We start from the raw sequence: 15,164 nt of genomic DNA, 5'->3' as shown, positions 1-15,164 counted from the left end.
GGCATTAAGATTAGGTTGACATGAAATTATTTTATTATTGGTTTATGGTTCGCATTAAATACTTAGCAAAAAGGTTTTCGTGTGTTAAAAAAAAACATCTTAAGGAAACCTGCATTTCATATGGTCAACCTATATTGTCAATCAACTAGATTATATGAAAACTTAAAAAATCCTGTCCTAAATTTGCCTTGTCGTTCATACGAAGAAATAAGGCTTGTACATGTATGTTGCAGACAACTGCTTAAATTAGCTATTCAATGATCAATTTAACCAGAAGTTGGTTAAAATGGCTAATTTAACCTATTAGCTGCAACGGTTATTGGAATAGAATTGAAAATCTATTTAAAGCAAGCTTAAGGTCCATTTGAGCTTCATAATTTTGAAGCTATATCGATTTTATCTATAAAATGAAAGACAAATAAGTGGCTCGGTCGAGCTCTACTTTCTACTTACAAAATCAGCAATAACTCTGAAGTTAATTTGTGTACTGATCTAAATTTTAATTTCCACTGATATGGACCGTCAGTCATCAAAAACCAAAACCACAATGTATTCAATTTTGACTTTCTCGTTTATTTTTAATCGTCAATCGATTGATATAATGTGTATCAAAGACTGATGATGCCATAGACAATTACAATGTTTTAACTAGTTAGGTGTAGGTATTCTATCCAATTTATACCTACAAATTAATTCAATTAGTTCTTTATTAAAACCAAACAAAGAAAGTAGGTAGATAAGGTTAATGTGAACTATGAAGCGATCGTTTGCATATTTACAATACGAACCACGCCTTACATGTTGATGCTATATTAACAGTGAAATGACCTGGGGACCTATTCTACTAACAAATTGTCACTGTATCGCAATCGAAATGGAGCCCCTGAACAAGATTAATTAATTTCATAATTCTTTGCAGTTTGGCAATAATTAAGCACAAAACATATATTTACACAACGTAACGTAATAACATTCACTCAAATATAGGATATATCTATAGCATATATATATATATATATAGATTTTATATAACATACTATCTTATAGAAGTGATCCCTCTGACACGACTATGTATTATACTTACTGGAGAATCACAGCCTGAAATATGCTATGTATACTATAGGAATATGTATTATTTGGAAAACAAATTGCAAATAGGAATTGTTCTTACAATTTAGTCTTAAAAAACTAAATTTTGAATATTGACAAGCAGTGACTTTTAGTTTTATTTAAATATAATTAAATTTGTGGATTAATAAAAAAAATATATATTTTATAATGTCAACTTACATAAGCCCGGTTTTCAAATTAATATGGACTCAATAAATTTCGTTTACTAAGCCAAAGACAGTGGTTACCAATTATTTAAAATAAAAAAGCAACAATTTCCTCAAACAATTTAATTCACATTCTACTTCTAGTCTGTGTAACTGCAGGTATACAAACATAAATTATTATTACATGTCATGTCAGTTTATAATATAAATAAATACAATTAGATAATAATGAAACACGTCTTATAAACATTTGTAACAAACTGTATTATTATTTGTTTGTCTTAGTTGTTGTATAATTATAATTTATTACTATTCTCCTGCTACTAACTACGTATATTTACATGAAATAAATATAGTTTACAAAATTGTTCAATTAAATTAACAAAAGGAGCGTATTTTCTGCACAGTGCAAGCATGTTCTGCTGACCCGATACATATGTATATTATAATATCTACAGACAAAGAATACTTTTTGTTTTCCTTATTAATTATTAATCTATTCAATAATATAAAATTCAATTCAAATACGTGAATTGAAGGTGCATCTATCAGCTAACTAGGACCGACCTTATTGTTTACACGTGTCATAAAATGGCAACTGATCAATCTAATCCCTGTCCATTTTATTATTACTACATACTTTATTCAATTTTCACAAAATGGCTTACATAAATTACGTATAATATAAGAAGTTAATAAATTCTTTTTTTTTTTTTATTTCACATGTGTTTTAGATAGTTAAAATAATTGTAGAATTTATGTTTTATTATTTGTTAAAACATTTTATATTTATGAAGAAACCAATTCGAACGTACTGACGCTAATCTCCTCATCGATTGTTATAAGCAAAAATGTATAACAATGAAATTAGTTATCAAACGCTTCTAAAACAAATACCATACAAAATATGTCTTAAATGAAACAGATTTGGCAATAATAAATGAGGTAGAAGAATTAATCAATCTGGCACGTGTCAAGATTTGGCGCCTTCAGTTTGATCCATAAGCTGAAGACACCAAGATTTTTTTTTACAAAAGGACGTGAACGTCGTGACGACGATGTGAATTCGCTCCATCATGACTTTTAGTGAAACATTACGTTAATACGGCAGTTATTATTTTGTGAAACTAACATTTACGAAAGTATGCATAAATCTATTCTAATTTGCACTATAACACTCCTTCTACAATAATCTCTACTCAATATCAATACTTTATCTGTAATCATGACTCAATTATTCTTCAATAGTTGTTAAATGTCATTTTCAAAGATGAAATCTGTCGGTATCAACAATATTATGGATTTTTATATAAATTTAAAACGCAGGTATTCACATATATATACATATATAATTCTTATATATATATTTATAATTCTTGACAAACAAACGGTCATTTATAAAACATCAGCAGGTATAAGACAAAATAGCTTTATTCAAGTAAATTATTAAAATTGTAATATTATTAACCATTGCATGTTTAATAAAGAAGTAAACGTAAATAAAAAGAAGCTAAGTTGCATATAATACAATCTAAGAGAAGTTATTTCAAATTTTAACAATCGGGCGGATAGAATGGACGAAATTTATAAAAGGTTCATAGTTAAGTAGATTTATGTTACAGCATAAAGAAAACTAGACAAAGAGCGTGAAAAGCTATAGTCGCAAACAGACAGTTTAATAAAATACTTAGTCGCTTTTCAGCTAAATGATATGTTTTAGGTTTCAGTCTTTAGAAATTGTTGCGCTTAAATAATAAAAAAAAATAAAATAATTTAATTTTGTTTAAATTATTTTTGCCAAGGATTAAAAAGAAGTTAGTTTTACCACTCAAAATACTTAACGTCCACAGTTGCTTATACTGCCAATTGTGAACCTTGTCGCGCATTATTATTGTTTTTACTAAACATACTGTTTTCATCTTAAATTGTGCGCTTAACCTTGTGATACGATTATTAAACAGGAACGGTAAGGACTAGATTATGTGTAAAAAATATTTTGATCGATTCATGTCTACAAAGTGTTAAGTAGAGATGGTACAAGTACAGAAAAAGTGGTTTTGTTTTGTTGTTTTTTTTGTGATCACGTCGGTAAAAATAAATGTGCAGTTTTTTGATAAAATTCATATAGTCCCAGGGTTAGATTATAAAAAAAAATACTAGATGGAGCGCGCGTACTCATAGTGAAGATATAAAGGCGAATACAAATTCCCATTAGTGCGAAAAGAAGATCGTTTTGTAAATAAGTCAATAATTAAAGTTTTTATTTTTGATTTATTTACAAATACATTTTTACCATCGGAAATTTTCTTTCGCTTTTGTTTTTTTTTTTAATAAATTTTGTTCTATATGCCTTTTGTTTTATAATCTGAAATCCCAAGTACCTATAAAACCGGCCATTTTGAAGACATAGTTCTCCAGAGAGAGCTCCATAGTATTTAGAATATAAAGGTGCAAACAAATATTGTACAAGCGTAACAGATGTATAAATTGTAAAATTCAAATTCTGATATAGCTTTCCTATATATCATCTTATAAAACATCGGTTTAATTAAATCCCTTTACTTAATATTAAATTTAATACTTGAGTAAAATATTCATTTTACAATAATATGTACTTATATTTTAATATTTGGTTTTCAACAGTTTGCCAAAATCAGGTTTTTCATTACAAGACGCCTTTAATCAAAATAGTATATCAATGGTCCCCATAATATAATAAAATGAAAATAAGTACGTGAGCGAATTAATATTAATTTTACCAATCTACCACGATATTAGTTTAACGAAAATACACCTATTTGATAAGTTTAATATGTGATGCTAACTTTACGTATGTGATTTTCATAATGAATAAGCTTGGAGCACAGAGGTAAGGAGAGGTAATTCTTTTGGGTTTTCACCCGAAAAAGTGACTGTATACATTTAGCAATTGGGATTTATCCATTTATATAACAGAATAATCTGAAAATAGCGCCGTTTCGAACGGATGTCTAACTCTTTTTCTCTCTAACTATGTTTTACTCCAATGAGTTTTACCATCTTCTAGTACTACAATTTTTAGGTACACTTTTTATACACAAATATACTAGTCCTTACCTCTACCCTCCTTATAACTAAATGAAGTACAGTCAAGTTCATACAGCATAAAATAGATGACACAGATATAATCTTTCACTTATTTTGAATAACAATTTATGAAAGATTACGTCTTTCAAATATTCTAAATAATATATATTCAATTTTATATTAAGTACATACATATTAAAGTTTAATATAAAAATACTTGATAAAAAAATGTTTTAATAACAAAAAAAATGGCATGGTAGTATAATATAATACTATAACTAGCTCCTGTTATTGAGACAAAGTCAATCTGTTCAAAATTTGGAAAATATTTTTTGCATAAGGCTGCAGTAATTTATTTAATGGAGAGTGATTAAACTATCTTCTACATGACAAAGATTATCTACTATCAAGATTCATTAAATTAAGTACCTACTCATTTGATGGCTTAAGAACTCTTTTAAAATTTCCTGATAAAAGTAATGCTTTGGCAAACTAACAGAATAACTTTTTTAACATAAGAAATTCATATCAATTTTCTATTGATGTTAGTCCTCAAAAATCCTAATCCTAAATGTGTTTGCACTTGATTTGAAATAGTTTTATTTATTTAATTGTGATTATTTAAAAAGAAACAATAATAAATACAAATAATGTGAAATGCATATGCTTACATATAAATAAAATAAATAGGTAGGTACATAAATTTACTAAATTGACACAACTTCCTTTCTTAAAGCAAAATAAAAAAAATAAAAACATTTGAAGATTCCACAACGAATCATATTTAGGTATGTACTTGCTTACAATTAACTATACCGTTAACATAAGTACCACTGAATTTATACCCTCATTTAGCCGTTATTCAAAATGCATACTAAGTAACAAAATAAAAGAAACTGTTTTGTATAGAATCAAACATTATTTTGTCCAAAATATATATTCTAATTAATACTAAGAGATAGTAAATATAAAAATAGTGACTCTTGAGTAGGCAAAAACGAAGTAAAAAATATATCTGAAAATATTACAAAAATATATAATAGAATACCTATACAAGAGAAAAAAATATTATTCAGGTAGGAACACAGAATTAAGAGAAAAGAAATAGTAATAAAATAATTTAACCGCTATTATGGACATAAAAAACTTCAGACCTTAAAACATATTTTTAAATAATAGAGAGCAATTCCTTAGCAAAAACTTTGTAAATAAAGAACAAACAAGTGTTGAACTTGTTAGTACATAAATATGTATTACATTTTAAAAGGCTTAAATGTCATCACACTGGAGACATATGATAAAAAATATATTTTAAATTTACAATAAATAATATTAAATATTAATGTTCATCCAGAATATTCGAAATATTTTTGATACATAATTATACACTAACAGATCACACAAGATTTCTTTCTTATTTGTTAACAAAGTTATTTTAGTAGAAGTTAAAAAATATCTCTGGACATTTTAATTAAAATACAGGTAATTTAAATATTTATATAACAATACCTATATGAAACAACATAGTTGTTACACATTGTACTTAACAGTACCTACAATTTTTCTATTGCATTTTTTAAAATCCTTTTCTTTTGAACATAAACCTCTTTTAAACATCCATCTGGATAACTTTCCAACATGATCCATTTTTAGCACCTTAAAATTATCTTAAACTTCAACATTATATCACATTTAAATTGCACATCCAGAAAACTGTTGCCAACATGACAAATAATATATATTAAAGTCAGATTGTATGTTCATAGAAAAGTTCATAACATTAAATTTTCACATAAACCTAGTATTCCACTCTACATGTTCCACTATCCTCCGGTACCATTGAAATATTGAGCATGTTTAGTGTATGGTGCTGCAATGTGATAAGGGGGAGGCTGTCCTCTTATATATACTGTCTCTGACAAGCCACTTGGACTGTGCCTGTGACTTACAACACTTGGAGGATTAGATGAAGCAGGCATGGCATCATACAAATCATACATATTCTGACTAGGAAGTGTTTGTATATGAGAAAAACTACCATCATCTGATATAAGTGGTGTGTTTGTCATACGATAAGGGTTTGTGGCATTAGTATGACCAGTTGGTGAGTATAACTCTGGTGACTGTGTGGCAACATAAGTGGGACTTGATGCAGACATTTCATACATATTACAATTAGGGGATGACGTTTGGTGGATTGTAGATGTGTAGTGGTTGGTATCAACATTAGAAGCAGTATACATGTTATTATAATTACACAAATTCGGCATTGTTGTTGAACTCACTATTTGACTTACAGTGTGCAATCTTGGACTAGGAATGTCTCTACCTCCATGGGGATGATAATTAAACACGTCAAATTTTCTCTGTCCATACATTTTTTCCGACCCACATGCATAAGTTTCACTAGCATATGTATTTCCATGATACTTTCCTTCTGTATGGCATATCATTTCTTTTCTAGGATATGCTGGTTCAAAGGGTATATTTTCAGCTCGACACCTAATGTTATAGGAATTTTCACTATATTGAGGTGACATAATGTTTTCATCGTTAGAATGCCTATCTTGAGACGTAACACTTAGTCTCTGTAACTGGTTACAAGTGTCATCAGAACAATTACGATACCCATGGTCATTTGGTATTACATAATTTTTATTCTCTATTACATGACCTCTAAAATTATTAATTGGCATTGATGACCTAGCTGTATCCTGCCTAGGCGAATATCTTTCATTCTGTTTCAAGTTATACTGTGTCGGTCCTAACCCACAAGAATCCATATTATCGCTTTTATATACATTTGTTTCACTATTGCTTTCAACATAGAGGGCATGATCAACACTTTTATATGTTTTTTCTTGTTCATATGTGAGATCTAATGGTTTGTCATATGCATTTTCAGCTTGTAAATTATCATAAGTAGATACTTTCATTGGGTCTTGTTGGACATTATCAGGAGTGTCTTCATCAGCACTAGCATTCTCTAATTTATTGTCTGATGCAAATCTCTGTTGCAAGGTTGGAGTTATTTTAGCTGCTTTAATATGAAGGGCATTATGCATAGGTGGGGAAACATCTTGTGCACCATCTTTGTGAATGTTTCTTGCATGTTTTGCCATTGCCCTTAATTCTTTTGGATAAGGTGTAGGAGCTCTACGTAGCTGTCCAGGTTTTTCTGGAGCTTTAACAACAGGTTTCATATCTACAAAACTAATATGACGTGGTGCACTTTGTGCCTCTGTATTTTCTGCTTTTAGGTTATCAGATTTAATCTCAATGGGAGTTAAAGGCACTTGAGGAAAAAGAAAACAAGTAAGGACTTGTTCATAAGTATTAGGATCTACTTCAGAATGCATAGGCACTAGAGGTTTGCTTTGATTTTCCGAGAGCCAGAGGGCTACCAAATTATCACAATTCAATAAAGATTGAGGAAGGTAACTTAATGAATTACGCACCAAGTTTAAAACTCGTAAAGAAGTCAAATGACCAATTTCAGGTGGAATTTTCATTAGTTTGTTAGCACGTAATGACAGCACAGACAATTTTGTACAGCTACCAATTTCTGGTGGAACCACCCTTAACATATTTTCATCAACATTAAGATATTTTAATTTTCTCAATAAACCAATAGAAGAAGGTAACATATCTATATAGTTACACATCAACATTAATTCTTCTAGATTTTTTAATTGACCTATACTTTCTGGTATTGAATAAAGACGGTTGTTATCCAATTTTAAAGCTGTTAAATTACTCAGCTGCCCAATACTATCAGGAAGTTGAGTTAAACTGTTTATTGACAGGGTCAGATCTTGCAAGCTTGTACAGTACCCTATTTCTGGAGCAAGTTCTTCTATCATGTTGTTACTTGCTTCCAAGTGTATTAGGTTCTCCAAAGGTTTTATTACAGAAGTTATACTCGTGAAACTATTGCTGTCAATCCATAATTCTTTCAATTTCAAAAATCTTCCTATAACTTCAGGAAACTGTTGAAACTCATTTTGTCCAATATCTAATCTCAAAAGTTCTGTAGAACGGGAAAGTGATTTAGGCAAAATCATCAGGTAGTTATCGCGTAGTTCAAGTATACGTAAATTTGATAAACGTCCGAAGTTTCCAGGAAGATATTCAAGATAAGTGTCATTTAAGTATAAGTCTTGTAAAGCTAGAAGATTTGTTATTGTATCCGGTAGTTTCTCCAAAGGATTAACGCTAAGATCTAAGAATATCAAATTCTTTAAAGATTTCATATTATCTGGTATGGATGCTAAAGTGTTTCTACTGATATTCAAATGTTGCAGATTTACCAGTGATGATATAGCTGTGGGAATGGCTTGCAGCTCATTGTCACTAAGATCTAAATATTTCAAGCCATGACACATGAAAAGCTGTCGGGGTAGTTCAGTGATTCGATTACTCTGGCAAAGCAGAGTCTCTAGGGTTCTTTCATACACGAACACTTCCGATGGCACATCCGTTAGCGAATGGTGCGAATAATCTAACTCCACAATATCTTCGACGCCAGGTCTCACACAACACAGAAAATCAAATGGCATTATGAAATTAACACTTTTAGAACACGACAAAAACTGAAATGATTCGTGAAACACACACATCAGGCATCCTCCGAAATTATGAACCTTGGCATTGCTAATAATTACGATTTTAATGTTAACTTTGTTTCATGTATTTTTTGTAAATACTGTTTTTCTGAATTGTTTTTACATCAACAAATATACTGTTTAATGAATCACATAAATTCACAACTGATTCATCTTTCTTCCCCTCCCGAACATAGATAAAGATTAGATTATATAGATATAAACAGACTAAAAATTTAAATGCAATGGATTAATGGTAACATTATTTGTGACACGTTAATAATATTGCGTGCTTATCATATAGGGAAAAATACCAAAGTATGAGATTATTACTCATAAGATGAAATGTTCCCGTATAGTATTCTAGTCAAATAACAGATAAAGTTATTTTATTAATTAAATACAAAAATAATAATAAAGTGATTTTGCTATATCATCATTGCACCAAAATCAAAATATACTTTTTTCGGTATATATCAGCTACATAACGATAACTACTGTTGAGTAACATATTATAAACTTGCTTTTTAAAATTAGGTTGGGTAAAAACTACACATTTTGTTTTCTTAACATTCAAAACTAAATTATTTGTTGTGAATGAGAATGTCGTGGGTGCATAGCATAGATATATAGCATAGTGCATAGAATTCTGCCTAATTTGACCGCTCTACGGTATTATTGTGAATCATGGGGGTATATCAGGACAAAAGTACGTTACACGGCGTCACAGTCAGTACTTCGGTAGACACACCTTGTCAGCGACTTTATTTTATATGTTCTTACTATGTATATTTATAAAACAATCATACGTAATCCAAATTTAACGCAGAAAAGATATCGCTAAGACGTAATGTGTTTTAAGTTACCATTCCAAGTAAATATGATGTTTTTTTTTTTTTAAATACTGCAAAATGCATTGAATATTTAGGAGCTAATAGATTTTATGGAATTAAATTATGCAACTTATGCAAGCATATAAATTTATGTGTAGACTCCAATTCTTCACGTCAAAATAATTTAAATGACATTGACAACAGTAAAATATTATTTGACACAGGCTCAGAAGCCGTTGTATTGTGATAACATTTTAAATATCAATCACAAATAATTGAATTTAACTTTTTTACCATACCAACTACATACTACCAACATAGTTTGATTACTATTAATTGGTTTTCATACAAATTAATACCAATAGAAATGGTCTTCAAAACTTTCCATAAAGGGAAATATTTTATTTCCTTTAAAAGAGGATTCGATGAAAGTAAAAAAGATATCACAATAACAGTTGATAAAATTTTTCAGACTGATACTTTAGTAAGTACATCGTAAACATTTTAAATAAAAAAAAAAATACTTTGTTTCTATTAACAACTGCTCTAAATACATTACAGAGATTGACGTTATCTGATGATGATGATCCTGCTTTTTTGTGCAAAATTAACTTAACACGTTGTGACTATGAAGAATTAAAGAAACAACAAGGACTTCTTATTGATTTTGATAATTTTCCATCTCAAGTTGTTAGATTATTACAGCAGTGTGCAACAAATAATATGTAAGCTGCTTAATATAACATTTATTGCTTAAATTATTAAAATTTTATGTTCATATTCAAATATCTTTATAATTATTAGGTTCCTCATTATACAACAAATTACACCAATTCAGTACAACTTTGAAGTGGTGGAGCACAATGAATTCAGACGATTAATTCATTTGTGTCTTAAGACAGGCCCGGCCAGTGATAATGAAGTGAAACAGCATATGGCTGAAACTATAGGAGAGTTAAAAGTATGTATATTTTTAGGTTTAACAAATTTGGTTGATTAACTTCTCATAAGGAGATATACTTAGCCTATAGCATGCTATTATTTGACTGCCTGCCTGACTGCCTGCTGGTGGTGGCATATTTTGGGTTTTTTATAGAAATAAAAAGTAATTATAAGACAACACTAATATGCACGTTAATATTTTCACCCAGGATTAGATTACAAGAGGTTTATTGAACCTCTACCATTGTTGGACCCATAAGAAAATAGCCTTGCAAATAAAACTTCTATTTTTAGATGATACCCAAAAGATGATGTATCTTTTCGGTATCAATTTAGTTGTAAAATTACTGCTTAAATTCTATCCCTGTTTTCACCTGTGATCTTTGGGTTAAATTTACATGTTCTATAAATTTATATATTTTGATTTTATTATTGCTTTAAATATTTGTTATTATTAACACATTTATTTCCACTTACAGAAGTCACTAACAAACCTTAAAGGTTTAGCTTCTTCAAATGAAATGATGTGGAATGAAAAATATTCAAACATGGAAGCAAAAGTTCACGATCTAACTTTAACTGTTAGCAAAATGGAAGAAGATAAACTAAGACACGAAAAAGAGTTTCAGGAAGCCATGAAACTAGAAAAAGATCGCATAGCCCAGGTACACATTACAAATACAATACTGGTCCTAAGCGAATAGCACAAATGATTCAGCTTTAATAAAATATTCATTAGCATTAGCATTAGCAGCCTGTAAATTTTCCCACTGCTGGGCTAAAGGCCTTCTCTCCCTTTGAGGAGAAGGTTTGGAGCATATTCCACCACGCTGCTCCAATGCAACCCGCATTGGAGCAGCGTGGTGGAAAATGTGGCAGAATACACATGTGGCAGAATTTCGTTGAAATTAGACACATTTCCTCACTATGTTTTCCTTCACCGCCGAGTACGAGATGAATTATAAACACAAATTGAAAATTCAGTGGTGCCTGTCTGGGTTTGAACCCGAAATCATCAGTTAAGATGCACGCGTTCTAACCACTGGGCCATCTCGGCTTTTAATAAAATATTCAATATAATTTATTTGAAATATTTCAGGACAAATATAAATAAAAAAATTCTCTCATTGGGCAAAGAGCTAAAGTAAAATATTTATTAGCATTAATGTGTACAAATGCTGCTGCTTTATTAGTTAAAATAAAAGATTCCTTTTTTAAATTCCTATTTGTGCTATACAAAACTTTATAAAAGTCATTTTAATGGTGTTAAATGAAATAAAAATAAAACACAGTATCAAAAGTTTGGTAAACATTTATTACTTATATATCAAACTATAATTTATTTGGCAATATTAAATGCCTCTTTAATTTAATAGAAATCAGCTGTTGTTATATAATCATAAACAATTTCTTATACATAGTGTGTATTTTAAGGAGAAAGTTCAGTGGCAAATGAATAATGATAATCATACAAAGAGTCTGCTTAATACAGCTCAAGAAACCATTAACAAAAAAGAAAAGCAGATAGATGACTTAAGTTACCTCAATAAACAATTGCAAGATAATACCAGACAACTTGAGAATCAAATAAGGTAATGATGTGAGCACTGTTTTATCAACAAAAGAAGTAAATATTTTTGATGAAATTATTTATATTTTATTTTAATTTTTATTTTTTTAGTTAAGTTATTTTTTTTATTATGCTTCTGTAAGGGATATTTTATTTTAAATTGAATATGTTTATTAATAAATTAATAAGAATATAGAGGAAATTTTCTGATCTTTAAAATTAAGGACAACATTCTTTAATTAATTGATTTGATTATTAATACTCAGATGTGTCTCATATTTATGTAGAATTTTGGGTTTAATTTCAATCTTCAAATAGCAGAATATTATTGTCATATTTCCTCAATTTAATTAAATCCAAATCAAAGTTAAAATTACTTTGCATTAACTAATGCTAATGCAAAGTAATTTTAACTTAAAAACAGATCAATTATTATTTTAAAATGTCTCTTCTGTACTCCTAAAAATCATTGATCTAATTTGTTAGTAAATGATTACATAATTGAATTTCAGTGACAAAGCCCAAAGATTGACATTACTAGAAAAAGAAGTACAAAAATCTCATATTGAGGTTGCCACACTCAAAGCAAAGAATGCAGCTTTAGAGCGAGACATTATTGAAAAAGAAAAACAAGTCAATCAGTTTTGCTCAAAATCAAATTATTTGGAAAAGGTATTTTTATGTCTTCTTTTTATTGAGATAGAGTTAGTTGGAACACATTTCAAATTTAAATATGTTAAATGTAATACTAAATTAAATTAAATGTTGTGCATGTATTTTAACACACAATGCTAACAGTTATTTTATGATACATAGTCTTGAATGTTTTCGCAATAATTTTATTTTACTTTCATAGACCAAAAATAGTACTGAAAAATATTTAATTTTAAGTTTAATCTTTATATGTTTTCTATAAACATTTTTTTAAGCAATGTAATATATGTTTACAGGTAGCTAAAGACAATTCGGATGTAATAAAAGAATTGAATGAAAACATACAGACACTAAAAATGGAAAAGGTGATTAAACTTAGTCTACATTTAAAATTATTTATTATATTTAATAATTATTAACTTAGTTTTACATAATAAATTAATAAAAATTAACAATGTGAAAACTTATATTCGTTTAATTCCAGGGTAGCTTAGAAAGAAGATTGACAATAAGTGAATCATTGGCAAGTAAAAATAATGAAGCAGCACAGTCCACAACAGAACAGCTGTTAAAAGCTAATCAGATTATATCGAAGCAAAACAATGATATAATTGAAATGAAAGACAAGGTATTTCATGTATTAATTTCTTAGTTCACTTAACTTATTATTAAATACTGCTTTATATTTCAACTAATTTTTATTAATATAAACCAAATGTAACTTATTTATTTCTTTTAAAAGCTTCTATGTAGAACTGCTATTGCACTAGAACAAGAAAAAGTTATTGAACGTAATATGAAGGAGATACAAGATTTACGATCTGAATTAGCTGTAACAAAAGAAAGTCTTGACAAACTTCGTAAAGAACTTGATTCTCTTAAGGAAAAAAATAATAGCAACGAACAAGCTCTCCGAGACCGTGATGAAACAATAAAAAATAACAATATGGGTAATATAAAAATGACAAAGATAATAATATAATACGACTGTTTGTAAAATGCGATGACGAAGACTGTAAATTTTTTTTCTTATAGTAATTCAGTGGCTTCACAAAAAGATGGAAGGAATTGATGCCACAGACTATATGCAAAATAAAAGTCAAAAAGGACTTCAAACAGGGAGTTCAACTCCATACTCACAAACAAAAAATATTCACAACAATTCATCTCAAGGTACAGATGAATCTATAAATTTTTATGCCACATCTAAATTGTAAGTATAAATAGTTTTTAAATAATGTATATAAGTCAAATATGTCAATCATACTAATTAGGACTTCTCTCTTAGGTTGAGTATTGATGAAAGTCCTCAGCCTTCTGCACAAAATAAAAAAGGATTAGATCCGAAATATTTAGAACCTTCAACAGAAGAAAATCAAGCACTACGTAAAGGTATAATGATAAAACTAACATAGCTAAATATTGAAATAAGTCATTTTAATATAATATAACTTCGAACATTTCTTTTAGATATTCAAAGGCCAACTTCAACTCTTAACAAGAAGGGCAAAGAAAACAAATGTATTGAGTTGCCAAAAGTTGATTATAGAGAAAAAAAATCTTCTAGGGCAGCAACATATCGAGCCACACCAATCTCTGCATATTTTCCATGATTTGTAAAAAAAAAAATTGTAAAATATGTAAATACAATATAAACAAATGGTCATTTCCATAAACTCATCTCAATATGATCCCGTTTCAACTTTTTTTTTTTTTATGTTATAGTGGGCAAACGAGCAGGAGGCTCACCTGATGGAAAGTGATTACCACCGCCCATGGACATCTGCAACACCAGGGGGGTTACAGGTGCGTTGCTGGCCTTTAAGAAATAAGTACGCTCTTTTCTTGAAGGTTCCCAAGTCGTATCGGTTCGGAAAAACCGCCGGCGAAAGCTGGTTCCACAGAGTGGTTGTGCGAGGCAGAAAATGCCTTAAAAATCGCGCTGTTGTGGATTTACAGACATCTAAGTGGTGCGGGTGAAATTTAGAATTTTGACGAGATGTCCGAGGGTGAAATTCAGCTGCCGGGATTAATCCAAACAATTCCTCGGAACACTCCCCGTGGAAAATTCGGTAGAAGATGCAGAGTGATCTAACATCTCTACGCAAAGCCAAAGGATCGAGCAGATCAGAACGGGCTTGATCGTCGATAATTCGAGCTGCTCTACGTTGGATACGGTCAAATGGAAGGAGCTGGTACTGGGGAGCACCCGCCCAGA

At 29.6% G+C, this 15,164-nt stretch overlaps 2 protein-coding genes across 2 annotated transcripts; one reads left to right on the top strand and one right to left on the bottom strand.

Moving 5' to 3' along the window:
• Positions 1-5,809: 5,809 nt before the first annotated feature.
• On the bottom strand, positions 5,810-9,114 carry LOC125068455 (protein lap1). Its single transcript, XM_047677575.1, has one exon. It carries the CDS (start codon positions 8,960-8,962, stop codon positions 6,167-6,169), a length of 2,796 nt encoding a protein of 931 aa, XP_047533531.1. The 5' UTR covers positions 8,963-9,114; the 3' UTR covers positions 5,810-6,166.
• Positions 9,115-10,007: 893 nt separating this feature from the next.
• On the top strand, positions 10,008-14,638 carry LOC125068262 (spindle assembly abnormal protein 6 homolog). Its single transcript, XM_047677352.1, has 12 exons — positions 10,008-10,264; positions 10,342-10,505; positions 10,585-10,741; positions 11,202-11,387; positions 12,157-12,314; positions 12,805-12,964; positions 13,243-13,311; positions 13,431-13,574; positions 13,689-13,896; positions 13,982-14,159; positions 14,235-14,338; positions 14,417-14,638. Exons 1-12 carry the CDS (start codon positions 10,148-10,150, stop codon positions 14,557-14,559), a joined length of 1,788 nt encoding a protein of 595 aa, XP_047533308.1. The 5' UTR covers positions 10,008-10,147; the 3' UTR covers positions 14,560-14,638.
• The last annotated feature ends 526 nt before the right edge of the window (positions 14,639-15,164 follow it).

The sequence above is a fragment of the Vanessa atalanta genome, chromosome 13, assembly GCF_905147765.1.
Source record: "Vanessa atalanta chromosome 13, ilVanAtal1.2, whole genome shotgun sequence".
In the NCBI taxonomy this organism is placed as follows: domain Eukaryota; kingdom Metazoa; phylum Arthropoda; class Insecta; order Lepidoptera; family Nymphalidae; genus Vanessa; species Vanessa atalanta.
The sequence above is the reverse complement of the archived record's forward strand: the minus strand, read 5'-3'. Positions and strand labels throughout refer to the sequence as shown.

Excerpts from the sequence above, each read along its gene's own strand:
- LOC125068455 (XM_047677575.1), bottom strand. The coding sequence starts at position 8,962 with ATGTGTGTGTTTCACGAATCATTTCAGTTTTTGTCGTGTTCTAAAAGT.
- LOC125068262 (XM_047677352.1), top strand. The coding sequence starts at position 10,148 with ATGGTCTTCAAAACTTTCCATAAAGGGAAATATTTTATTTCCTTTAAA. Across the intron at positions 10,265-10,341 it reads TTTTTCAGACTGATACTTTA|AGATTGACGTTATCTGATGA; the intron begins GTAAGTACATCG and ends AATACATTACAG. Across the intron at positions 12,965-13,242 it reads AATCAAATTATTTGGAAAAG|GTAGCTAAAGACAATTCGGA; the intron begins GTATTTTTATGT and ends ATATGTTTACAG.